Genomic DNA, 25,206 nt, shown 5'->3' with positions numbered 1-25,206 from the left:
ACACGCAAGGGCCAAGGGCAGCTCTGTGCCAGGGTCACCCAGGGTCCTGGAGCACAGCGATGAGGTGCCCCCTCCCTGGCATCCCGAGCTCTGCCCCACTCTGTCGCCAGGGCTGCGGGGCCCTCGCTCACTGCCCCGTTGCCCCGCAGGCAGCGGAGAGCAGCGCGGCGCTGCAGGGACTGCGGCAGAGGACGGCAGAGCAGGAGGCCGCCATCCACCAGCTGGAGAGCCTGGCGCGGGCCCGCCTGGACGAGTGGCAGCAGGCGGCAGAGCAGGTAGCCACGGCCCCAGGCTGAGCTCCCGTGGCGGCGGGAGGGGCAGGGCGGGGGCCTGGCTCGGCTCGGCCCGGGCCCCTCCGCGTCGCGCGCCGCGCGCAGGACCAGGTGCAGGAGCTGACCTGGGGCCTGCGGAGGGCAGCGGCCGAGGCCCAGGCTGCAGAGCAGAAGGCACGTACCCGTCCCTGGGCCGTGGGGCTGTTGGCCCGTGCTGCAGGGCAGGCTCGGCTCTGCCAACGCAGGGGTGCAGGCTGCTCCGTCACCGCCACACGTGCCTGTGGCACCACGAGGACACGCTGCAGCGGCTGCGAGATGAGCTGGTGGCATTGCAGGTGGCTGCCAAGGGCAGCGCCCAGGCCCAGGAGCAGCAGCTGCAGGAGGTGCAGGCGCTGCGGAGTGAGGTACCTGCGCTGCCTGCGCAGCCACTGGGCAGGAGCCTCTCCCCTGTGCCAGCAAGGGGGGGCTGGTCCTTGCTGCCTCTTCCTGCCCGCTCCCGTTTGCTTGGCCCCGTCAGCTTCGCCTTGGCCTTAGCCTGCTCCCGCAGCTGCACTCACACTGGGGCCCCACCCGGCCTCCTGTCCGCCAGCCGCGCCGGGTGCCTGCTGCTCTAGCGCTAGCTGCCCCTTCTTTCCCAGCTATGGCAGAGCACAGTGCCCCCCCCGCGGCCCAGGCTGCCCCGCTAGCACAGCCGGGAAGGCAAGTTGTTCCCCTCGTCGACCTCCATGAACTGAGCAGCATCTCTGGAGTTGGCGCTGTGGGCTTTTGCAGGTGCGCAGTCGCGACCAGATCATTGCAACGCTCGAGAGACGCCTGGGAGCTGCGGAGGAGGAGCTGGCACGAGCTGCGGGCGAGGTGGGAAGCCCTGGAGCAAGGTGCTGGGGCCTAGGACAGGCGACAGGCTCTGCCCTGGCAGATGGGCAGCTGTGGGGCCCTCGCTTCTCTGCACGCTGCAGCACCGCATCGCTCCCTGCCCTGCTCACGTCTGCCTCTCCATCGGGCCGGTGCTCGTTGACACCTTGACGATGTCTCCTGCCCCATCTCATGGGCTCCAACCCCATCTTGTGCCAGGCGGCAGCTGGGCTAAACAGTGCCTGGTGGCGTGGACAGGAAGCAGTGCCCGTGGCCACCCCCCCATGCTGATAGCCATCTGCTCTGCCCCCCCAGGGCCGGACACGGGCGTTACTGCTGGAGCAGCTGCGGGCAGAGCTGCAACTGAGCCAGGAGAGCCGCCAGGCCGAACTGCAGGGCCGGCGCCAGGAGCTGGACGCCTGCAAGGGGCAGCTTAAGGAGGTGCGGGTGCAGCTGCGGCAGCAGGAGGCCATGATGGCGGCACGGGGCCAGGACCTGGAGCACCAGCTGCAGCAGTGCCGGGTGCTGCAGGAGGAGGTGGGGGCCTGGGAGGGAGCAGGGCTTGTGCCTGGCAGGCCGAGACTGGACTGGGCACCGTATGGCAACGCCTGCGGTCCCCACCCCGACCACGTGGCACCCACAGGTGCAGCAGCAGGCACAGGAGCTGGCGCGGCAGCAGGAGCAGCTCCAGACAGCGCAGGAGCAGCTCCAGACAGCACAGGAGCGTTTGGCTGTGGCTGAGGGCAGCTTCAGCCTGTGCCGGGAGCAGCATGAGGCGGTGCTGAGCCGGGTGCAGAGCCTGGAGCGGGGCCTTGGAGATGCCCGCAGCCAGGTGAGTGCCGCCCCCCACCTCCCGTGTAGGACCCCACCCCTCCCCCAGCAGCGCTGCAGCGGCCAGTGGTTGCCTGGGCCCTGCTGCTGTCCAGGGGAGCTGCCAGCATCCACCCCGCTGGATGAGGCGGGCAGCAGGCCAGGCCTCTCCGACAGCCTTGGGCCCTGGAGTGGCCTGGTGGGTTGTGGGCGGACGCGAGCCCCCAGCGTGGCTCTCATGTCACTGGCTGCAGCAGTGGCCTGGCCCAGGGCCAGCCATAGGGTCCCCAGCCACAGGCCGCAGCTGAGCTGCACAGGCCGTCTGTGCCATCCCCACCGCTTCAGAGGGCAGAGGCTTGGCTGCTGGGCGGGCGCCGGCGGCTGTGTTGGCCGCCACTGACTGGCACCAGAGGTCATGGCTCGGGCCCGCAGGTCAGGGAGCGTGATGACACCATTGCCAGCCTGTGCAGCGAGCGGCTGGCTGTCAGGAGCCGGGCGGAGGCGGCTGTGGAGCAGCTGCACCAAAAGCTCCAGGCCACCCAGGAGGACCTGGCCTGCAGCCGGCAGCAGGCCCAGCAGTGCAAGGACGAGGCCCAGGGGCTCCGGGAGCAGCTGGCTGCCAGCCACAGCCAGGTAAGAGCCAGGAGTGCTGGAGCGCTTCCTGCCAGCCCCAGCGCAGCATCACACCGAGGCTGGGCAGCAGGGATGCGGCCAGAGCGTGGCTCTGGTCTGCAGGCATCCAGCACCGGCACTGCAGGAGACCTGGGGAGGATCAGCCGCTCGGCCCTGTGCTCCCGGGGGGGGTTGCATGAAGCCGGCCCCCACCATCGCCCCACAGATCCAGCCTAATGCCATGTGCTACTGCAGCAAAGTCCGTGCAGACTGGCAGTGCGCAGCCGGTGGGCCTGCAAGCTGGGTCTGGAGACATCCAGGCACAGAGAGCCCTCTGCTCCCTGGCCGCCTACCCAGGCCCTGGGCATGGGGCATGGTCAGAGCCGTCTTTCCCACTGGACCCAGGTGCCCAGCATCATCCTCCCCATGGTCCCATCGCCCATACATCTCACTGCCTGTTGCCATCTCCATCCTGGGGCCATGTCTGCTCCCCTGTTCCTCACGGCCCCGGTGCAGGTGGTGGCAAGCACAGCAGCACTGAGGGACGCTCAGTCGGAGTTTGCCTCCTACGCGGCTGCTCACAGCCACAGCGACGCCAGCTATGACCGCCTGGCGCTCCAGGCCACAGCACTTCAGCAGGTAGGGGGGCCTGTCCTCCCCTCCCTCCCCTCATGGGCCTGGCTTGGGGGCCCCAGGGCACTGGCTTCCAGCCACTGTGGTGATGGCGTGGTGCTGCCTGTGCAGAGGCTGCTGGAGCTGGAGGTGGAGAGCACCGTGCATCAGCAGCGGGCAGAGGAGGCCGAACGCCTGGCCCAGGACTGGGAGCTGCAGCTGGAGCAGGTGGCAGAGCAGAAGCGCAGCACCATGAGAGGTAACGGCTGCTCTTTAGGCCTGGCAGCGCTCCCGTGCCTGCCACCACGGCCCCAGCTGGGCCAGGGGAGCCTTTGGCCTCTGCCAGGAGCTGGCTCCGGGCCTCCCCTGCCCAGTGTGAAGCAGGTCCCCCTTTCCTTGCCCTGCCTGCGGCTGCTGGCCCTCAGCACCTGGGGGCAATGGGGGCCAAAGCCAGAGGCACCTGCACCCCATGGGGCAACCCATGTGGCCCCCCCACCCCAAGTGCAGGGTGGGCAGGAGCAGCCTGTGCTCAGAGCTGTCTCAGACCTAGAAGCGCTGGAGCTGGAGCTGCAGGGTCTGCGGCAGAACGCGGCCGCCCAGGCCGAGCGCACGCAGCTGGAGGCAGCTGAGCAGCAGCAGCGGGTGCAGCGGCTGGAGCAGGAGCTGCAGGAGAGCCACCAGCGCAGCGCCCAGAGGGCACAGGTCAGCAGGAGCTGGGGCAGGATGTCCCCCAGCCCACTCCCAGCAATTTGCCTTGGGACCCAGGGGGGCAGGTAGAGGAAGTCAGAGCTGCCAGTTCTCTGGAGCTCTCTGGGGTACAGCCAAGGCAGGTGTGGAGCCCATGGTCCACGGCTGCAGTGGTGCCTGCCTGGCTGCAGCCACGAAGACAGGCTTGGTCAGAGACAGGCAGCCATTGCCTGGCTGGGGAAGCCACAACAGGAAATAAAGGCTCAAACTACCCTGGTCTCTGTTGCTGCACTCTGCTCCTGCCCTCCGTGCCACAAGCAGATGCCCAACCCGCCATGGTCTGTGCCTCACCCACGAGCCTCAGTGGGCTCCACAGGCAGACGTGTGCACACATGCTCCTCTCCTTCCCCCTCCTCTTCACACACTTCTCCTTTCTTCCTTCTCTCTTTCCTCCTGTCTCCTTCCTGCCTCTCTCCCTAGCTCACTGCTTCCCTCTTCTCTCCCCACTTCCAGAAACCCTGAGTGAGGCGCAGGGCCTACCCTCAGTCCCAGGGTACCAAGCCCTGTGCCAGCCCACACCACCCCATCATCCATTTGCCCTGGGGCCCAAAAATCTTTCCAGAAACCCACACCTGAGGTGGAAAGTTGAGTCAAGACAGGAGCATATCACCACCGCAGCCAACATGGCCCATGGGATCGTGCCCCCAGCTACTGAGCCCCGTTTCCCCCACCCTGCTCTGCCTGGAGGTTCAGATAGCAGCAGGGAGAGGCTGGGTGTTGGGGCACAAGGTCCCTGTCAGAGGTGCAGCCCATTGCCTCCATGTTGGTCGCTGGCCAGGTGCACCAAGACACCCAGCAGCAGAAGGGGCACAAGTATGGCCTGCAGCATCAGCCCCAGGCTGAGTGCAGGGCTTGGAGGGCAGCGGGAGAGGACATGGGGGTGGGAAAGGGGTAGGCTGGGCTCGCGTGTGCATGGGAGCACATGCTGGCTCCTATTCCCTAGGCCGTGCAACGGCGTGAGAAGCACCTGCAGCAGGCGCGAGCGGAGCTGGCGCAGGCGCGGGCAGCACAGGTTGGCATGCAGCAGGAGCAGCAGCGGAGCATGGCGGTAGGCACGGCACTACGCCAGGAGCTGCAGGGGCTGCGGGAGAGCCTGCAGCAGGAGGGTGAGCGGCTGCCACCACCCCCACGGGCACTGCTCCATGCCAGGGAACCCAGTGCTGCCCATGGGGGTCTGGCAGCCCCCACCCCAATTCCAGGGACCCCCCCCCCCCTCCGAGCCTGCCCCTCTGCCCAGCAGGACCTAAGACAGAAGAGCTCACACCCCCAGTCCTGCCCATCAGCACAGCACAGCCGGGGCCAGGACCGTCCCCCCAACATCCCTGTCCACCGCCACAGCGAGCTGGGGGAGCACAGCCCCAGCCAGGGGCACAGAGCAGGGGCTGCGCCACGCACCCCTGGCCCTGCCCCAACCAACCCCCCCAGCATGTGTGCTTGCAGCACAGCACAGCTCATGGCACCCAGAGCTTCTTGTATGCGCGTGCGCACACACACACACACACGCGCACACACACGCACAGAGCGAAATAGGAGCTGTGTGTATATTTTTATAATGTAAAGAAATGTGTGTGTATGTACATACCCTGTGTGTGTTTACAGTCTATGAATATCAAAATAAGCTGTGTGACTGTATAAAATGTATACATAAACTCCACACAGACATATATACATGCACAGCTGTGTGTGTAGAGCTGGTAACATATCTGTGAGGCTATATATGTGTGTGTGTGGCATTCGCTTGCTTGTGCTCTCACCCGCCCATATATATATATATATATATACACACACACACACACACACACACACACACACACACACACCCCTATCTGTATATTTAGCGCGTGTACCCCACAAATACCTATACACAAAGACAAACATACACACGTATCTGTATGTCTGTATAAATATACATGGTGTGTATTCATATACATGAGTGTGTGTGTGTCTGCATATGTGTGTGTGTGTGTGTGTGTGTGTGTGTGTGGGCACACACATCTATACGTATGTATATAAATTCACACACATATAGCTAGTATGTGCACTGCATATACAACTACAAATGTAAGCACATGCATATATATTTTATATATACCTACCCATGTGTATAGGTATAGCCATCTATTTCTGTGACTACACACACATTTACCTATATGTACATAAATACGCGCGCGCGCACACACACACACGTATACAGTCGTATATCTCTGTGTACCTATGTGTAAATGTAGCGCCATCTATTTCTATGACTAGATATACGCACACAAGTGCATCTCTCTCTCTCTTTATATGTATATGTGTGTGTGTGTGTGTGTGTGTGTGTGTGTGTGTGTGCATATAGGCACGTGCACACACACTCTTTCACCCACATATATATATATATATATATATATATATAAATACACACAGAAACACAGATCTATACAGTGTGCCTACACACACACACACACACACACACACACACACACACACACACACATATGCATTTGTGTACCTATTCGTACATCTGTGTGTACATATGTATCGTCATCTATTTCTGTGACCTGATACACACAAACATGTGTAGGTGTCTCTAGCTCTTTCTCCCTCTTTCACCCAATAGGGATAGTGTGCTTCCCCCTCACCCCTCCCCCCCCACACACACACACACACACATGCATTTGTGTACCTATTCATATATCTGTGTGTACATGTGGATAGCCAGCTAGTTCTGTGATGAGATACACACACACACACACACACTCTGTTTCTTTAACCTATATGTATGTATATACACATGCACCCATGCACATATACAGAAACACACACACATATACTGTGTACTTATTCATATATTGCTGTGTGCATTAGTGTTTATATTTATAGCCATCTATTTTGCATGTGTGTACGGAGCACATGCTACCTCTATATCTGTGTCTGTACAGGCATATGTGTGTGTATTTATATACATAAATATGGGTGAAAGAGTGTGTGTATGTTTATGCACACATATATAAGCATACATACATATATGTGTGTATGTGTATAGTCATAGAAATAGATGGCTATAAATATAAACATATATGTACACAGCAATATATGACTAGGTACACAGAAGAATATATGTGTGTTTGTATATGCACATGGGTGGATGTGTATATACTTATGTATGGGTTAAAGAAAAAAGACAGAGCGTGTGTGTGTGTGTGTGTGTGTGTGTGTGTGTATGTACACATGTGTATATGTATAGCTAGTCATAGAACTAGATGTCTATACATATACACACGTACACAGATAGATGAACAGGTACACATGCACTAGTATCTATGTATCTGTCTGCATGTATACAAACACGGGGTATTTATATACATACGAGTCAAAGATATACACACACACACACACGTACCTGTATATATGTGTGTGTGTGTGTGTGTGTGTGCATATCTAGTCCCAGAAATAGGTGGCTATACATATGCACACGTACACACAGATGGGGAGGTACATACATGCATATGTGGGTGTGTATATACATGTATGAGAGAGAAAGAGCAGCTGTGCCATATATATGTATCATAGTACTAGCGCTCTGTATGTATCATAGTACTTCGGGTCGGGAGGGACCTAAACAGATCATCAGGTCCGACCCCCGTGAAGGGCCACTGGGGCAGAGGGCATGCCAAGTGCCGTCCCTGGATGGGCTCAAATCACCAACCTGCTGGTTAACAGCCAAACATGCTGAGCCATTGTGCCAAAACCAGACTGAATCCAGATGTTTGGTGGGTCCATGGCTGTAGTTGTATAAGTGCCAGGAAATCAAACCCAGCTCATCCGTGTAGCGGACAAGGATACTACCACTGAACCAAAGGGGACTTGGTAAACATACACATGTGCACACATGTAGGTGCGTGGGTTGGTGTGTATGGGTGAACCAAAAAAATAGTGTTCATTTGTGTATGTAACAAGTCACAGAAATAGCTGGTTTTACATATACGCACAGCGATATATGAAAAGGTACACCCATGTATGTGTATGGGGCACACGCTCCTTGTCTGTGTGTATACAGACATGTATGTGTATTTATGTACATAAATACGGGTGAACGTGTGTGCGCGCGCGCTTATACACGCATGCACTCATATAAACACACGTGTCTATGTGTAGCTCTAATCACAGAATGCATGTGTACCTTTTCTTGTATCTGTGTATAGCACTCTCCTTGGGTCCACCAATATAGATTTGGGTGAGGCATCAATTTAGAATAGATTCGGAATGATTGAGGGGCGGAAGTTGCACATGATGTTTGAAAAAATCATCTCTGTATATCCTTCTACCATCCAGGGGCCCTTTACTAGCACAGTCCTCTCTAAACTCATTTGGGGTTTGGGCACTTTCTTGGGATAGCTTCCAAGTCGTCCCTCCCCCTCACCCACCCCCATAAACTTGGAGTGACTGGACACATGTACGTGTGTATATGGCACATGTGCACTCTCATCCATGTCTGTATATAAACACACACACACACACACACACACACACACACAGAGCTCACACACATATATGCATGTGTACATATTCATATATCTCTGTGTACATTGTGTATATGCATAGCCATCTATTTCTACACACACACACACACACACACGTACGATGACAGGCTGAGAGCCATGGGGCTCTTTAGCCTGGAAAAGTGCAGGCTCAGGGGTGATCTGATCGCCATCTATAAGTTTATCAGGGGTGACCACCAGGATCTGGGGGAACGTCTGTTCACCAGAGCGCCCCAAGGGATGACGAGGTCGAACGGTCACAAACTCCTGCAAGACCGTTTCAGGCTGGACATAAGGAAGAATTTCTTTACTGTCCAAGCCCCCAAGGTCTGGAAGAGTCTGCCATCAGAAGTGGTTCAAGCGCCTACACTGAACACCTTCAACAGCAAATTGAATGCTTATCTTGCTGGGATCCTATGACCCCAGCTGACTTCCTGCCCTTTGGGCGGGGGCTGGACTCCATGATCTCCTGAGGTCCCTTCCAGCCCTGATGTCTATGAAATACATATATATATATATATATTGTGTGTGTGTGTGTGTAGACCCACACACTCTCTTACCCATATGTATGTAAATACACACATATACCTGTGTGTGTATAGATACACACACACTCCCCCCCAACACAATGTGCCCCTCACACACACACACACCTATTTATAGCTCTGTGTGTGTACATACGTGCCTGTATATGTATAGCCATTGAGTTCTGTGACTATATACACACACACCCGTGTGTGTGTGTGTGTGTGTGTGTGTGTGTGTGTGTGTGTGTGTGTGTGTGTGTGTGTGTGTGTGTGTGTGTGTGTGTGTGTGTGTGAGTGAGCGAGCGAGCGAGACTATGTATTCCCCGTTTTTTCCCTGCTGGAGCCCCTCCAGCCCCCAGCTGGTTCAGGGCCACATGGGGCAAGCAGGCACAGACCTGTGCCACTGTCCCTATGCAGCTGCAGCGCGGGCACAGCAGGAGGAGCAGGCGCTGCTGGCCCAGGGCAGCCTGCAGAGTGTGCAAGAGCAGCTGCGGCAGTGCCAGGCCCAGGCTGTGCAGCTCCAGCAGGACAGGCGGCACCGCGAAGCCGAGCTGCGGGTGCTGCGGGACCAAGCTGCCACCAGCCAGCAAGAGGCCCAGAAGAGCAGGTAGGGCCTGGCCTCCGGGCATGTGCTTCATCCCAGAGCCCCAGGCCAGGTGGCCCTCAGCCCTGCCCATCACCCCCAGGGAGCTGCTCCAGCGCCTGAGAGAGGAGCTGAGCCAGTGGCAGGAGAAGCACAAGGCAGCCACACAACAGGGCCTGGAGCTGCAGCAGGAGGTGGCTACCACTGCCCAGCAGCTGGGGAGCAGCCAGGAGCAGGTGCAGGTCCTGCAGCAGCAGGTGGGCATGCACGTGTGTGCGTGCACCCCCAGGCATTTGGCAGGGTGTAAGTAGGGTGTGGCTGGAGATGGGGTGGCAGGGGCCCAGGCAATTGTACCATGCCACCCACACAGCTTGCCCCTGTGAGCACCACCCTCTCCCCAGGCCGCAGCCACCTGGCCTAGCACCAGCCCCCAGCCCTGTCTCTGCCCACAGCTGCAGGCACAGGAGGTGATGCAGCAGGCCCTGAACAAGGAGTGGAGGCAGGAGCAGTGCCGTGCCAGCGAGCTGCAGGAGCAGCTGCAGCATGCCACAGACCAGGCAAGTGCATTGGAGCTGGCAGGTGCCGTGCTGCAACAGCAGCCAGCGGGGCAGTGAGCGCAGGACCAGGGTCCCAGGGGTGCAGGGCCAGGCTCATGGCTGCTGACCTTACTTTGGCCATAGCTACGGGACCAGGAGCAGCAGAACCACAGCCTGCAGCACCACAGGAGCCAGCTGGAGACAGAGGTACAGGAGCTGTGGGAGCAGCTGCAGCAGTGCCAGGTCCAGCTACAAGGGGCCCAGCAGCAGGTGAGTGGCCACAGGGTCATGCCCAGCCCCGCACGCCTGCTGTGGCTGCAGCAGTGACAGGGGGCTGCTCCCGGCAGGCCACACACCACGTGGCTGCCCTGGGGCAGCTGCAGGAGGCGCTGCAGGCAGCAGAAGCCCGCACAGGGCAGAGCCAAGTGACTGCCACGGAAACTGCGCGGGAGCTGCAGCAGGCACATGCCAGCAGCCAGCAGGAACTGGCTGCAGCCGTGGGACAGGTATGGAAGAGACCATTGCACACACACACCCCACCACCGACCCAGGCCATGGGCACAACAAACAGGTGCCCCGTGCAGGGGGTTCCCCCAGAGGCAGTGTGCACCCACCCATGCATGCACACACCCTTAGTTTCATAGGGTCTAGGGTTGGAAGGGACCTGAGCAGATCATCAAGTCTGACCCCGACCCCCTGCCATGGCAGGAAAGAGTACTGGGATCAAACGACCCCCAGCAAGGTGTACATCTAGTCTTGTCTTAAAAACCCCCAGGGTCGCTTGGAAGTTGGTTCCAGATCCTAGCCACCCTGACCGTGAAGTCGCGCCTCCTGATGTCTAGTCTGAATCTCCCCTCTGCCAGCTTGTGACCGTTATTCCTGGTCACTCCTGGCGGTGCTCAGGGGAACAGGGATTCCCCAGTGCCTGCTGAGCCCCTCTGACTAGTTTGTAACAGGCCACTAGATCCCCCCTCAGCCTTCTCTTGTGGAGACTGAACAGGTTCGGGTCCCGTAGCCTCTCCTCGTAGGGCCTGCCCTGCTGTCCCGACCATGTGAGTGGCCCGCCTCTGGACCCTCTCCATGCTGTCCACGTCCCCCCTGAAGTGCCCCGCCCAGACCTGGATGCAGTCCTCCAGCTGCGGCCTGACCAGTGCTGCACAGAGGGGGAGGATCACCTCCCTGGCCCTGCTCGAGATGCATCTCTGGATGCATGACAAAGTGCGGTTGGCCTTCCTGACCGCGTCCCCACACTGCCGGCCCATGTTCATCTTGGCATCAGTGATGACGCCAAGATCCTTTTCCACCACTGCACTGACGAGAAGGGAGTTCCCCAGCCTGTAGGTATGGTGCCGGTTGTTCCTCCCCAGGTGCATCACTTTGCACTTGTCGGTGTTGAATCCCATTCTATTCTCGTCCGCTCACCCCTGTAACCTGTCTAGGTCTGATTGCAGCCTATTGCTCCCTTCTAGCTTGCCCACGTCCCCCCACATCTTAAGTGTCCTCAGCAAATTTGAACAGGGTGCTATTTACCCCCTCATCCAAGTCGCTGATGAAGATGTTGAACAGTGCGGGCCCGAGGACCGAGCCCTGGGGGACCCCACTGCCCACATCCAGGTCGAAAATGACCCGTTCACACCACTCTCTGGGTGCAGCCCTCCAGCCAGTTGGCAACCCATGTGACTGTGTAGGTCTTGACACCTGCTGCGAAGGGCCAATGTTCTGGGGGCAGTTACTCCACTGCTGCCCACCCTGGAGGCCCCTGCCAGTTTGGGGCCCCTTGCACCCACCACTGCAGGGCTGGCCTGGGCAGGGGGCTGGGGCAGGCTGTGCTGGTGCTCAGGGAGGTGTCATTCTCTTGCAGGCTGACATCCTGCGCTCTTCGCTTGAAGCTGCCCGTGCCGACAGTCAGCGGCTGCAGCATGAGAGCGAGCTGGTGCTGGCAGATGTGCAGCAGTGGGCCACGGAGCAGAAGTGAGTGACAGCGGGTGGGGGGCAAGGGCAGGTCCCAAGGCCCCTGCCTGCTGCATGGGGCTCAGCCTGGCCCCATGCTTCCAGCCCGAGCCCTCACCATCTCTCCCTGCTTCCATTCCACTGCAGGCGAGCCAACGAGAGGCTGGGGCAGAAGCTGCGGGAGCAGAGCAAGCAGCTGGTGCGGCTGACAGGGGAGCGGGAGTAAGTAGCCCAGGACCACAACCCCCCACCCCCCGTGGACAACTCCCAGCGCAGGGAGGGGGAAGCTGGCATGGTGGGGCAGTGCTGGCTGTGCTGTGCTGCCAGGGGGTGACTACTGCACTAGGCACTCAGACAGGCAGCAGCAGGGCTGCAGCTCAGCCTCTTCTGCCTGGCCACAGGCACCTGCAGGAGGTTCTGGCCCAGCTGCAGCAGCAGAACAAGCGTCTTGCAGCCGCAGCAGAGCAGCAACGCATTACCTGCGAGCGCCTCAGGGTAAGTGGGCATGGCCGCCGCAGGGACCAGCACCCAGGGCTGCCACAGGGTCAGAGAGCACAGGCCCTTCCTCCTCTCTCACTGGAGTGGAGGGTTCAGGGAGAGGGGCGAGGCTACCACAACCTCAGTGCCCGCTTGTCTCCCTTCAGGCACTCCAGGGCCACAGCGTGGACGCAGGGGCGCTGCTGCACTGGCCGTGGCTGCCACTGCCCAGAGAAGACTCAGGTCCTGCCTGTGCACAACAACTGCTTCCACTTCCCAGCGCTGTTGACCATGAGCCCCGGCAGACAGCACAGCCTTGACCCTGGCAGAAACCCCACACAACAGCTCTGCGGGGCAGGGGGCACGGGGCTGCATGGGGTCAGCACCTGCAGGGACTGTGACTACCCCAGCAGGCAGGAGCACAGCCCCTGGCATCATTAAAGTGGTGCAAGAACAGCCTCCGCCGCCCCAGCATTTCCTGCAACAGGAGGAAGCACGAGGGGGTTGGAGGGGGCACGTGCCAGCAGCTGTGGTGCTGCCTTTTCACCACCACCTTGCGCAGAGGTGATCATGGGGCAGGCAGAGCTGTGCCAGGCTGACAGGCTGCAGTGGAGGGTCAAGTCAGGGTAGGCTGCCCACAGGGCCCTGCTCAGACAGCCCTGCGAATGCACAGGTGTCCCCTGCCACACGAAGGGAGGCCCCTGTGCCCCGCACTGCCCACAGCAGGGCCAGATCCTTGCTCCCAGACCTGTGGCCCACAGGCAGCACCAACGCACAGGGCCCCAGGCTGGCCGTGCTCTACATGGGGCCTTTGCTCCAGCAGGAGACAGCAGCCACCCTTCCCCTCCCCTTGGCCCTGCCCTGCCCTGGCGCAGCATTGCAGCAAGGACAGGAGGCATGAGCATATTTACAAATGAACACGTCTCCCTTCTGTATCAAAGTGGTGCCAGGCACTGGGGTGACCAGCGCTGGGCGCACAGTCCACGGGCAGGGCCCACACAGCCCTGGAGCCCTCAGGGCAGCCAGTGCCCGCAGAATGTGGCCATCGGGCGCTACAGGCCAAAGCGGGCCGGAGTCCGTCGTGGGGTCATGGGCTCGCCCTGCTCCTTGCGCCCAGGGGTATAGATCTTCACCGACCTGCCAGGAGAGGGCACAGCTGGTCAGAGGGGCCAGGCCTGGATCCTGCCAGCCTGTGCCAGCTTGATAGTGCTTGGAGAAGGGCCCAGCCTCAGCAGTACCCACCCAGCAGAGTCCACAGCCCCAGACAATCCCACACCCGCCAAGGAAGGCCGGGGGGTCACAGCCAAGTCCGACACTGCCAGTGCCCGGCCTAGGTTCTACCTCAGACTGCCCAGGGGGTTGCGCCGCTCCTGCTCTTCCCGGCGCGCGCGGAGCTGCTCCTCAGCCAAGGCCATCTCCTCCTCCATGGCAGACGCCTCCTCCTTGGCCCGGCGACGGTTCTCCTACCACAGCCAGACAGTTGCATGTGGGTGAGGGGTCTAGCTCGGGCTGCTGCAGGCTCCCTGCAGAGCTGCAGCCTCGCAGCAGGACCCCAGAGCCCAGCCCTGCCTGTGCCCCGGCCCTAGCGCACAGAGGGGGCAGCACCCTGGCTCGGGACAGGCCCTTCCCTCCATGCCCCAGCCCCAACGGTCACACAAACGTACCTGGCGCGATTTGCCAGCATGTTTGATGCTGTAGAACATGGGCCCCAGCTCTGCCAGCCACTCCCCGTCCACAGCCGTGACACATTGCATGTATTCCTGCAGGCAGAGCCACCGTCAACTCCCTGGCCCAGGGCCTACAGTCCCCATACCCGCTGCTCCTCCCTCTGCCCAGCCTGCCCACAGCTCACCTTGGTGGTCATCACCAGCTCATGGTAGACGATGTAGTCGGGTGTGTAGCCCATGCCAAAGAGGGAGCTGGTGGGATGCAGGTGGCAGGGCATCCCCGTGCGGATGTTCACATACTCCCCGATGCCCTGCGGAAGGGAAGCCTGGTCAACGCGGCCGCAGGCAGGTACCCCCGCCTCCTCCAGCCCCCCCCGGAGCATGCTCACCTTCAGCTTGGCTGCCTGGTGGAAGTAGGCAGCGCAGATGCACTTGCGCACGATGTCCCAGTCGGTGCCACAGGAGGCCAGGCTCATGCGCTGCTGCACCATGATGTCCTTCAGCTGGGCCCGTACCTCCCGCACCTGCCGTAGCACGTACCAGTCAGGGCCTGCCCTGCTCCCTCTGGCCCCCAGCTGAGCCACATCCCCGCCTCGAGCTCCCCACCTTGCGCATGGCCTTGGCGTGGATGAAGTGCTGGTTGCACCACAGCGTGGAGTAGCCATTGTTCTTCCACTGCAGGTAGACGTTCAGGTAGGTCAGGTGGTCGCTCTCCGGGACAGCAAACTTCTCCCGCACCTGGTCGCTCTCCTCCTCCCGGCCCTGAGGGTGCAGAGCAGAGCGTGGGATCAGCCATGCCACCAGTGGAAGGAAGCAAGAGGCTCCTGAGGGGGGTGGGCAGCAGGTACCTTGGGCCGGTAGAAGATGGCGGGCACAGAGAGCATGGAGACAATGAGCAGGATTTCAGAGCTGCAGCCCATGTCGCAGGAGACTATGAGCATCTTGGAGAGTGCCGGGTCCAGCGGGAACTCCACCATGAGGCGCCCTGTGGGGGTCAGGCCACCTGCAAGAGCAACACAGGGCTGGTACATAAAACATCAGAGGTGCCACTCTCCAGGTCAGACCCCAGGTCTGTCTTGCCCAGTCTCCCCTGTCGCACAGTGGCATAGAGCGGATGCTGATGGGGAGTGACGTGATCTGATCTGACCAAGGCTTCTCCTCTCCCACTTGCAGCCTCCAGCACTGAAGATCTAGGACATTCTGACTCAGAGGCCATGGCCCTCACTCCCTTTTTTGAATCTGGCTAAACTGTCCTTTTCCACCACATCTGGTGGCAACGAGGCCCATGCTGTATTGACATCGGGTGGAAAAGTACATCGGTTGGTCAGGTTTTGTGAGCCCTCATTCTTGCGTTGAGAGTAAAATAATAAAGCCCCGTTGACTTTCTCTTCATCGTTTATTTTGTAAATGCTTCTCATGCCGCTCAACATCTCTCATGAACTGCACAGACCTGGCTTCCTCCTCAGTCTATCCTCACACGGAAGCCCTTCCACACCACTGATCCTCACTGCCCTTCTCTAATTCTGTCTCCTTTCTGAGATGCAGGGACCAGAACTGGGCACTGTATTCAAGGTGTGGACGCACCGTGTATTTACAAAGAGGCATCACGCTACTTTGTTTTGTTCACAATTCCCTTTTTAACAATCCCTAATGCTTTGCTGGCTGCCTTCACGCCTGCTGAGCACTGACTGATGCTTTCAGTAAAGTGTTCACAGCGACTACCACAGCTCTTCCCTGCACTGTAACTGCTAGTGTAGAGCCCATCACAGTGCAGGGACAGGCTGGGCTATTTGTGCCCTGGGGTGTCACTTTATTCTTATCTGCACTGAATTTCATCTGTCACTTAATTGCCCACAGGCTCATTCCCACAGTCCACCTTCCTCTTTACAGCTTGGAATCATTGCACCATCCACAAATGTGGCCACCTCACTACTCACCCCTGTTGCCGGGGGAGCCCCATCAGTGGCACCTGCCCCTTCCCCCCAAATGCAGCGTACCGGTGTTGTCCAGGGCACCCAGGATCCAAAGCTGGTACATGGAGTTGAGCATATTGTCCTCAGGCGGTGGGTCCATGAAGTGGAACTGCAGCAGGTCCTGCACGCCCAGCGATGTAAGCAGCAGCACCACATTGGCTAGGTTGGTGCGCTGGATCTCGGGTACCGTGGTGGGCAGCAGCTCGTTCTTGTAGGCACTCTGCGTGTAGAGCCTGGGAGCAAAGGCTGTGAGTGCCACCCCCTCCGCCTGCCCTCCCATGGCAGCAGCCGCTCTGGTGCAAGGGCACTGCAGCAGGGCCCGGCTCCAGGGGCTGTGGTCAAGCACTGCCAGGGGCCTCACCCAGCACTGGGGCTGCGAGTGCCATCAGGCCCTGGAGGCATATGCGCAAGCCCCCCATGCACCCCAAGTGAGAGCCCTGTCTTGTCGGTTAACATCCCCTTCCTGTCCCCAGCAAAAGAACTGTAGGACAAGAAGCAGCTGGAGCCAACCCTGCAGAGGCAGGAGGCATCTGCTTGGTGCCCAGGGGAAAATGTGACCAGCTCTGGTCTGGCTCCTACCTGAAGCACTGACCTGGGCCCGTCCGGCCAGCACGGCCCGCCCGCTGATTGGCATTGGCCTGGCTGATGGGGTAGATCTGCAGGGCATCCATCCCGATGCGGGGGTTGAAAACCTGATGGGGCGTGAGCAGCAGAATGAGCCCAACTGCAGGGGAGGAGCTGCTCCATGACCCACACAAGCCCCACAACCACCTCCACCAGACCCTCTCCTCACCTTAAGCTTGCAGTAACCAGAGTCAATGACAAACATGATGCCATCCACTGTCAGTGAGGTCTCAGCAATGTTAGTAGCCACAATGCACTTGCGAACCCCATCAGGAGCCTGTAAATACCCCGGACACCAGCCTCAGCTCCTGGGCCCAAGAAGGTGGAAACAAAAGGGTCCCCCAAACCTGGAGTCTGGGGTCTAAGGTAATGCTGGCATCCTGGGGTGAAGGAGTACCTCAGAAAGGGGTCAGCACTAGTACCAGCAGAGAGGGGGCAGGGTGACAATGTCTGTGCCTGAGGGGAGCAACCCCTGGCTCATACCCACCCCAGTCAGATCTCCCCCTCCCTGCACCAGCACAGGCCTGGTGACCCCGCCTACACCCCAGGCAGCACCTTCTGGAAGATCTTGGCCTGCAGGTCAGAGGGCAGCTGGGAGTAGATGGGCAGCACAGCAAGAGCTGGTGCTTTCTCCAGCTCCTCCAGGTGCTCCACAATCTGCTCAGAGGTCACCTAGGCATAAAGAAGGGGGGGGACCAACCATGCCAGTGTGGGGAGGGGAAGAAGGAGCCACATCAGGCAGTCCATGAAGGGGCAAGGGGGCAGCAGCATAAGACACTCGCCCCAGCTCACCTCAATGTCCTCCTGCCCGGGCATGAAGACCAGGATGTCCCCAGGGGCCCCAGACAGATGCACCTGCAGGGCCTGCTTCACTGCAGCCTCCACATAGTCCTCCTGCGGGGTCTGCAAGGCAGGAAGCAGCTGACAGCAGAGCCCAGCCAGCTGCACCCCTCCCTCCCCACAGGGCCAGGCACAACCCACCTCACTCTGGTCCCAACCCCACAAAATCCTAGAGCAGTGAGGCTGGAAGGAATTCCCAGAGTTCATAGCTAGTTCAACCCCTGTCTGAGGCAGAATCAGCCCCGCTCAAACCAACACAGACACATCTATCTAACAACTACACTTTACATAAAACAACCATCAACCCTGACACACCACCACATGTAGCTCTGTAACCTGCCACAGGCAAAACAGGGGAACTGTGGCAGTCAACAACCTGCTTCTATAAAAAATTGCTAATATGAATTGCTAATTGCACTCAAGAGATCCTGCAACTTCAAGCCATTGGTCCATACTCTGCTCTCTGCAACAAGGCAGAAAAGGTGCTTTTCCTCTTCTTGATGGCAGCCCTTCAAAGTATCTGAAACCTACTATCATGTCCCTTAAACACCTTTTCTACAACTGAACATCCCCAGCTCCTTCAACCTCTATTCTTACGACTTGCTTTCCAAACCCTTTATCATCCCTTGTCGCCTTCAGCTAACTTCTCTATATCCTTTTAAAAACGTGGAGCCCAAAGCAGCACAGTATCCAGATGAGACTGGACCAGTGCCCAGCAGAAAGGCACCATCACTTTCCACACCTTACACCACTTCTATTGCTGCAACCCAAAACCACATTTGTGTGCACATGACCCCAGCCATGAGGGCTCCACCCAGAGCACCTTGCTGAAGAGGATGTCAACAGGGAAGGTGCGGCCTGGAATGTGGAAGATGGGAACATTCCCAAAGAACGAGGCAAACTTGTCAGCGTCCATGGTGGCCGAGGTGACGATGAGCTTCAGGTCAGAGCGCCGGGCCACCACCTGGAGGCAGAGAGCACAGAGGCAACAAGAAGCATACAGCCCTGGAGGGATCTGAGGCCACGCATGACCTCTGCTGCACAGGGCAGGACTTGCTGCCCTGCCCTGGGTGTTGCAACTTCCCTGCCCAGCACCTGCAGGCTGCTGCTGCCCAGCACGAGACCAGAGCAGCTGGCAAACACTTCTGCAGGCTGCTGAGCTGCAAGGCCAGCCAGAGAAGCTCCCACATGGCACAGAAGCCTTGCTCCACCTCTGCTCCCACTCTGTCATGCCTCGCACCCAGCTGAAATCCCCCATGCTGGAAACCAGGCTGCAGCCTGCACACTGCCCATGGTGGGCCCCACCATGCCCTGCCCTGCTCTGCAGCACGGACCTCCCTCAGCAGCCCAAAGAGCACATCAGTGCTGAGCGAGCGCTCGTGTGCTTCATCCATGATGATGGCACTGTAGTGGTCTAGGTCAGCCTCACGCAGTGACTCGCGCAGTAGGATCCCATCAGTCATGTACTTGATGACTGTGCTCTCTGATGTGCAGTCCTCAAAGCGGATGGCGTAGCCCACCTGGGAAGGCAGAGGTCAGTGTTGCCGGGGCCAGGGCCAGGACTTAGACAGCTGCTCCCGCCCCAGCCCAGCCTGGCCTGACTCACCTCCTCCCCGAGGCGCCCTCCCATCTCCTCACTGACACGTTTGGCAACGGACATGGCTGCCACTCTGCGAGGCTGGGTGCAGCCAATCATGCCATAGTCGGTGTAGCCATCCTCGTGCAGGTACTGGGTCAGCTGTGTGGTTTTCCCGCTCCCCGTCTCCCCCACCACAATCACGATGCTGTTGTCCCTGAAGGGGCAAAAGAGCTCCATGCTGCATTCCTGGGCAGCAGTGCTGCAGCCAAAGAAGCCACTCGCAGCTTGGAAGGAGGCAGTGATGTAGCCTATGGAGGTAGCCTTGCCCACATCGGCTGCCATCAACTGCACAGGGGGTGGTTGGGGTTCTCCCCCACATGCTACATGGTCAGGCAGGACACCCAACAGCCTGGGTCTAGTGGCTCCTGGCAATACCTGATAACGGTGAGCAGCTCCTGCTGCACAGCGAAGATGGGCAAGTACTGCCGCTGCTCCAGGATTGACTTCTTCTTGGCAAACTCACTGCTGGCCTCACTCTTTTCTTTCACGTGCTCAGCAAACTTCTGCTCTGTCCTGGGACACGAAATTATGCCTGAGCACAGGACCACTGCCTGACCCTGCACCCCCAGCCACAAGACCCAGGCAGCCCCTACCTGTAATCCACTCTGCCATCTTCCGCCACAGCCTGGTCCTGCTCCTCCTCCTTCTTGATGCCCATGATATCTCCCAGCTTGGTGCCCGCCAGCTCCCAGTGCTTGTGCTGAGCCTGGAGAACAGAGAGCAGGAGTCACCGCAGGCTGGCCAGCTGGAGCAGACCCCCATGTGCACCCCCTCTGGGGCCACACATCAAGTGGGCATTTGTACATCCAGAGAATGCCCCCAGCCTGACCCTCTGCAGCCCCAGCCTGTCCCCTCCTGCACTGTGCTCTGGGTGCTGGCTGGCAAAAGCAGGCAGACAAAGATCTCAACAGAGAGCGCTCAACAGTGGAGCAGCCATCATGCCCAGGCCCCACCCTGGCTGCTGCAGCAGGTAACCCCCTCTTGCTCTTGTAGCCACGTCCTCTCTCCAGCTGGAGCACAAGGCCAGCTGTGGCCTCCAGATGCAGGATAAGGCAGGGTCAGTGACTGCAATGCAGCTGTCAGAACTGCCTGCTCCTCATACAGCACAAGTACAAAATGGCAGCACGTTTGAGCCTGTCTTGTTCCTCATAGAAGCAAACTGCAGCAAATGCAGATGTGGCAACTGCCTCCTCCTTGCCCCTAGGTTGGACGTGACTGTCTGCACCTGGATTGGCTCTGCTTCACCTTCTGTCCCCAAACCGCAACTCATGTCCTCAATGAACACTTCATAGTGGTGGCATGTGCAGAGAGATCCCTCCACCCCCCAGGGATGCGACAGCTTTGTGCTGCGAAGGAGAGGGCTGGGCAACAGCAAGCCGAGCCCCTGCCAGGCATGACGCACAAGGGTGGCCTCTCTTCATCCAAAGATACACAGTCCAGGTTCAGCTCTCTCGTCCTGAAGGAGCCATGCGCTCGCCTTGCCTCACTAGGTGCTAGCCTCTCTGGCCAACTCCCTGCTCCAGTCACCCCCAGACCTGTGAACCGCCCTGATGCCCTCCCCCGTGATTTCCAAGAACTTCCAGACTTGCAGACTCTCTCTGCCTCACTCAGCTGATGCCCTTGGCTGCCCTACCAGTCCCTGGACTGCCTGGTTACTTACTTGGGACTCAACTACCTGTTTCTGCTTTCCCTCTTGTCCCATGCCTCAACTGGAAGCTTAGAGGAAACATCCACTTTGTTCTGTCTGTCCTGCGCCCAACACAGCAGGGTCCAGCCCCTGGCCTATGCCCCCAGCATCAGGGGCCCATGGGCAAACAGGTGAAAGCAGCCAAGCTTTGCCCCATACCTTCTTGCGCTCTTTCTGCTCCCTGTGCTTGCGCACCAGCTGGCTGCCTTTGCGGGCGATGATTGCCAAGTCTGACGTGGCATCCTTGACCGGGATGACTGGCTCTGGCTGTGGGAACAGGATTGGAGAGATGCCGGTGAGCCCCAGCCACAGGCCCTTGCCAGCCCCTGCAGAGCGCCCTGGTGGCAGCATGTCAGCACTGGTCAAGTCCCACCTGCTTAGTGAAGACAATCCTGCCATCCAGAAATGGGGGCACCAGGTTGTGAACCAACAGGTGCACCTTGGCTGCGTTGTCTTCCTCAAAGTCCTCATCCACCTCAAGCCGATGGACCACACCACTCGTCAGCATGCGGTTGGTTTCCCAGCGCTCGTTATCCTGTGACGGCAAACGCAGCAGCATCAGCTCCCTGCCTAGCATCTCAAACAAGGGCCCTGTCTAACCAGTTTCCTTCACAGGTGCTGGGGAACAGGGGAGACGCCACACGGCCCAGCTGCATTGTAACACGGCCCACAGGCATCATCAAAGGGACTCTGACTGGCCCAGGACTGCTCCACAGCCTAACAACAGGCAACGGAACCAGCAACGTGGCAGACCGTGGGGCAGCCAGGCTGCGTAGACTTAGGAGGCTACACAGGCTACGGGCAACAGCTTTCCTTACGGGAAGGGGAGAGAATGTGGGCAGGAGTGGGCAGGGTCGTTCTGGGAAAACATCAGCAAAAGCTCCATGGGAAAACAGTCAGAGGTTTGAAACCACATCTGACTCCAGCTGAGCTCCACTGCGAAGCACAGGGCAGAGCTTGGAGTGCATCTATGCGGATCTACTAGCCAACGCAGAAGACAAGCAACGGCTTCCCTGGGCTCTAGGGAGACTGCACTGGAAGGCGACACTCAGGTCTGAGTTGCCCATTAGCAGGAAAACCTTGATCCAGGGAGAAATCCAGAAAACAGCCCCAGAAAGGGCTGGGGAGATGGAGAACCAACTGCCAGGGAACCAGAAGTGCCAGGTCTGCCTAGCTGAGGCACCCATGACACCAGCAGATCCTCTCACAATCCAGCCCCAACCCAGCACAGAGCTGCAACCCCTGTGCACGTACACACATGCACACACTGGCTGAACCAGATGTTGAGGCCAGCTCCCCAGAAGTCAGCATGGCCCAGCCCAAGACCAGCTCCTACCTCATTGATCTGCCTCCGCTGTGCAGAGATGCGCTTCTGCTTCTGTTTGGTAAGGTGCTGCTCCCGCTTCCGCACATACTCCTCCGATGAGTAGGCCAGGGGATTGTGGAACTCATCGTAGCCCTCGTCCATCATGTACCAGTCCCGGTCAGCTTGCTATGCACACATGGCAGCCAGGGGAAGAGGGGCAAGCAGAAGGAAAAAACCGGAGGACTCAGGAGGCTGCGTGTCGTGCCCACATGCAGGCACCTGGAGGCTGGGGGCTTCCAACCTAGGAGTGTGCAGCTGGGTGCCTGGGGAGGGCTGTCCCACACCTGAACGGAGCAGCCGCACAGAAACAGGGCAGGCGTGCTGTGCCCAGGCTGACCACGCGGGGGAGCCAATGGCTCACACAGGACCCAGGAAGAGCCCAGGCAGCAACCCGTGCAGGCCGACCCCCGCATCCCCAGGCAGCCCGTGCAAGCCACCAGCCCGTTCCCAGAGCCCCATACTGCAAGCACCCCCATGCCATGCCATGCCACGAGCACACTGCCCGGGCTCTGCACCAAGCCACGATTGCTTACCCCACCCGTCTACGAGGCCCACACCTAGACCTTTTCTACAGAAGCCACAGCTGATACCGCACTGACCTCCTCCTCTCCTCATGCAGGCACCTGCTGCTGCTCTACCTGCCCCGGCATCTCACGCACCCATGCTAGCACTAGCTCTGCCCAGCAGACTTTAAGGGGACATCTCCCATGACAGTCCTGGTGCCACCTCGCTGGGACAAAGCTCCAGACTTAGGACCTCAGACCTAGAAATACACAGCACCCCTCCCTCCAAGGCTCTTACCCGCTGGTCATCCTCCCACTGCTGTCGCTCCTCCTCTGTCTCGAAGGCAATCCCTTCCTCCCCGTCCTCGCGCCTCCCTGAGAGAGAACGAGCTAGTCAGCACAGAGCCCTCGCAAGTGCCAGACCTCTGCTGAGCGCCCAAGGAACCAACTTCTTGGCTGTGCCTCACGTGAGAGGAGCCAGGTCCCCACAGCCCCATCTCCCTGCCCCTCACCTTTCCCCCTGGACAGCCGCGGTGTGGAGCCCAGGTGCTTCCGATCATCTGCCCACTCGTTATACTTATACGAAGGAGTAGGAAGTGGTGTCCTGTCTGGGTACTTGCTCCTAACGGACCTGCAACAGCACCAGCACAGAAAAGTGTTGCTAGTTAGCAGCCCAAGCGCTCTCTTCCTCCTCCTGCAAGGCAGGCATCTACCGCCCCACAACACCTCCATGGGGCATTTCCCTCCCCCACTGTCTCCGCCTGCCCCAACCTCTTCTCACCCCAGTACTCCCACCCACTCTTTCCTCCAGCACCTTTCCCGATCTCTCCTATCCGTGTCCCGCGAGGAGGGCGTGCGGTGGCCCCGATCCCGGCAGGAAGGTGCAGGTGAAGGCGACTCCCAGTGCGAGCGGCGCGAGGTGCTGTAGCCACTATCATCTTCCTCCCAGCTCGAGCAGGACGGCGTGGCGGCATCTAGGAGGGGAGTGGGACTCTGACGCCAGATGCTGGCTGCAGCCCCCTGCCGCCCGGACTCGGGGACTCCCGCAGACAGCAGAGGCCAGGCCCAGTCTTGCTTCCATGAGGGCCCCCAGCAGCACACTCGAAGCATGGATCCGGTCTCCGGGGGTGGGGAGGAGGAAAGCCCCACGTGGGGCATCCCAAGCTGAAACGGGGTGGGCTCCGTGCTCCCCTGTGGGGATCACGACTCCGAGCAGGCCTGGGCCACTGCCCCGGCACCCCCACCCTGTCCCCCGCACTACCTTTGGGCCGATGCCTGGGGCTCTCCGGCTCGCTCCTCCTGCTGCCGCTCCTCTCAGACCAGCCATCCCGTTCCAACCGGCTACTGCCGTGGCGGCTCCTGTCCCGCTCCTCTACAAGGGCAGCGCTGTCAAGCACCGTACAGGGAGCTACCTCCCACCACGCCGCGGGCCAGGGCCAGACACTCACCACGCTCCCGCTGCCGGTCGTGCTCGTGGTCCCTGTCACGGCCACGCTCGCGCCGGCGCTCCCTGTCATCCTTGGAGGAGGCAAAGACGCCCTGCTCGCGCCGCTCCCGCTCGCGCTGCCGGCTGCGCTCCCAGAACTCCTCGCTCACCCCACCCGGGTGCGACGGCGTCTCCGCGGGCGCGCAACGGTAGTGCCTGCGGGCGGCACCGTCAACCCGGCCCCACGCGTCTCCTAGCAACCCACCCCCCGCATCTCCTAGCAACCCGCCCCGCACCTGTCCCTGCGGCCACCCCGGCCGGGCCCAGCGCCGCCCGCGTCCGCGTCCTCCTCCTCCTCCGGCTCCGGCTCCGGCTCCGGCCCGTCCCCAGCGCCCCGCAGCCGCTTCGCCGGCTCGGCCGGCCCCGGCCCGGGCCCCGCGCGCTCCCGCCGCCGCCGGGCCGCCAGCACGTCGAGGCCCAGCAGGGAGACGCGTGGCGCGCGAAAGACGTGGGGCTCGCCCAGGCCGGCCGCGCCGTGCTTGCGCAGCACCAGCCCGCCCTCCTCGGCGCCGCTGCCCTCCAGCCGGTGCAGCGACGGCTCCTCCACCTCCGCCTCCGCCTCCGCCTCCGCCATCGCCTCAGCGCCCGGCGCCGCCATATCCACCCCACAGTGCAGCGCGGCAGCGGCGCTCTGCCCGCCCCGCGTCATAGAGACGCAGCCACTCTGTCCGCCGGCACCACAGAATGCGGGGCGGGGCTAGAGAGGACTGCCGCCCAGCCTGCCAAGCCCATAGAGACGTGGCCGGCGACCTGGATCCGCAACAGCATCGAATCCGAGGGAGGGCAGAGAGGTCCGCACCAGAGTCCGCCAGGGCCATAGAGACGGAACCGGCCGCCCGGCCCGACACCATAGAGGCCGCGGGGCGGCTAGGAAGGACCCCAGCGCGGTCCGCCCCCCTGGGTGCCTAGTAGTGCGCATGCGC

The 25,206-nt window shown here is 60.1% G+C and overlaps 2 protein-coding genes across 2 annotated transcripts in view; one reads left to right on the top strand and one right to left on the bottom strand.

The window, feature by feature from the left end:
* Window positions 1–13,259, top strand: part of LOC149856976 (uncharacterized) — a 155,476-nt gene extending 142,217 nt beyond the window's left edge. The window contains exons 12-27 of the mRNA XM_090063586.1: window positions 150–275; window positions 1,044–1,127; window positions 1,440–1,661; window positions 1,768–1,956; window positions 2,367–2,567; window positions 2,952–3,185; window positions 3,291–3,860; window positions 4,849–4,953; window positions 9,370–9,792; window positions 9,988–10,092; window positions 10,216–10,341; window positions 10,419–10,577; window positions 11,933–12,042; window positions 12,169–12,243; window positions 12,433–12,516; window positions 12,666–13,259. Coding sequence (XP_089919712.1) covers window positions 150–275; window positions 1,044–1,127; window positions 1,440–1,661; window positions 1,768–1,956; window positions 2,367–2,567; window positions 2,952–3,185; window positions 3,291–3,860; window positions 4,849–4,953; window positions 9,370–9,792; window positions 9,988–10,092; window positions 10,216–10,341; window positions 10,419–10,577; window positions 11,933–12,042; window positions 12,169–12,243; window positions 12,433–12,516; window positions 12,666–12,939 — 3,087 coding nt within the window. The 3' untranslated portion in view covers window positions 12,940–13,259. The remainder of the gene's footprint in view (window positions 1–149; window positions 276–1,043; window positions 1,128–1,439; window positions 1,662–1,767; window positions 1,957–2,366; window positions 2,568–2,951; window positions 3,186–3,290; window positions 3,861–4,848; window positions 4,954–9,369; window positions 9,793–9,987; window positions 10,093–10,215; window positions 10,342–10,418; window positions 10,578–11,932; window positions 12,043–12,168; window positions 12,244–12,432; window positions 12,517–12,665) is intronic.
* A 141-nt stretch (window positions 13,260–13,400) lies between these two features.
* On the bottom strand, window positions 13,401–25,157 carry DHX38 (DEAH-box helicase 38). The gene is made up of 26 exons (XM_090063587.1): window positions 24,520–25,157; window positions 24,246–24,439; window positions 24,059–24,169; window positions 23,612–23,771; window positions 23,310–23,428; window positions 23,096–23,172; window positions 22,265–22,420; window positions 21,302–21,463; window positions 21,088–21,195; window positions 19,835–19,947; window positions 19,617–19,754; window positions 19,209–19,395; window positions 18,937–19,122; window positions 18,426–18,566; window positions 17,555–17,665; window positions 17,318–17,434; window positions 16,932–17,039; window positions 16,718–16,830; window positions 16,163–16,371; window positions 15,014–15,168; window positions 14,772–14,927; window positions 14,555–14,689; window positions 14,351–14,476; window positions 14,163–14,258; window positions 13,840–13,961; window positions 13,401–13,635 (listed from the first exon to the last, which is right to left on the bottom strand). The coding sequence occupies exons 1-26, from the start codon at window positions 24,930–24,932 to the stop codon at window positions 13,551–13,553; spliced, it is 3,798 nt and encodes a 1,265-aa protein (XP_089919713.1). The 5' UTR covers window positions 24,933–25,157; the 3' UTR covers window positions 13,401–13,550.
* Between the last annotated feature and the right edge of the window lie 49 nt (window positions 25,158–25,206).

This window comes from Crocodylus siamensis, chromosome 9 (genome assembly GCF_052110815.1).
Source record: "Crocodylus siamensis isolate JL-2025a chromosome 9, ASM5211081v1, whole genome shotgun sequence".
Classification (NCBI taxonomy): domain Eukaryota; kingdom Metazoa; phylum Chordata; order Crocodylia; family Crocodylidae; genus Crocodylus; species Crocodylus siamensis.
The sequence above is the reverse complement of the archived record's forward strand: the minus strand, read 5'-3'. Positions and strand labels throughout refer to the sequence as shown.

What these genes read in the sequence shown, in the direction of transcription:
- DHX38 (XM_090063587.1), bottom strand. Translation starts at nt 24,932, where the DNA reads ATGACGCGGGGCGGGCAGAGCGCCGCTGCCGCGCTGCACTGTGGGGTG. An exon ending in GGATTGTCTTCACTAAGCAG is followed by an intron (nt 21,196 to 21,301) that starts GTGGGACTTGAC and finishes CTGTTCCCACAG; the next exon opens with CCAGAGCCAGTCATCCCGGT. An exon ending in ACCAGGCAGCCAAGCTGAAG is followed by an intron (nt 14,477 to 14,554) that starts GTGAGCATGCTC and finishes TCCCTTCCGCAG; the next exon opens with GGCATCGGGGAGTATGTGAA.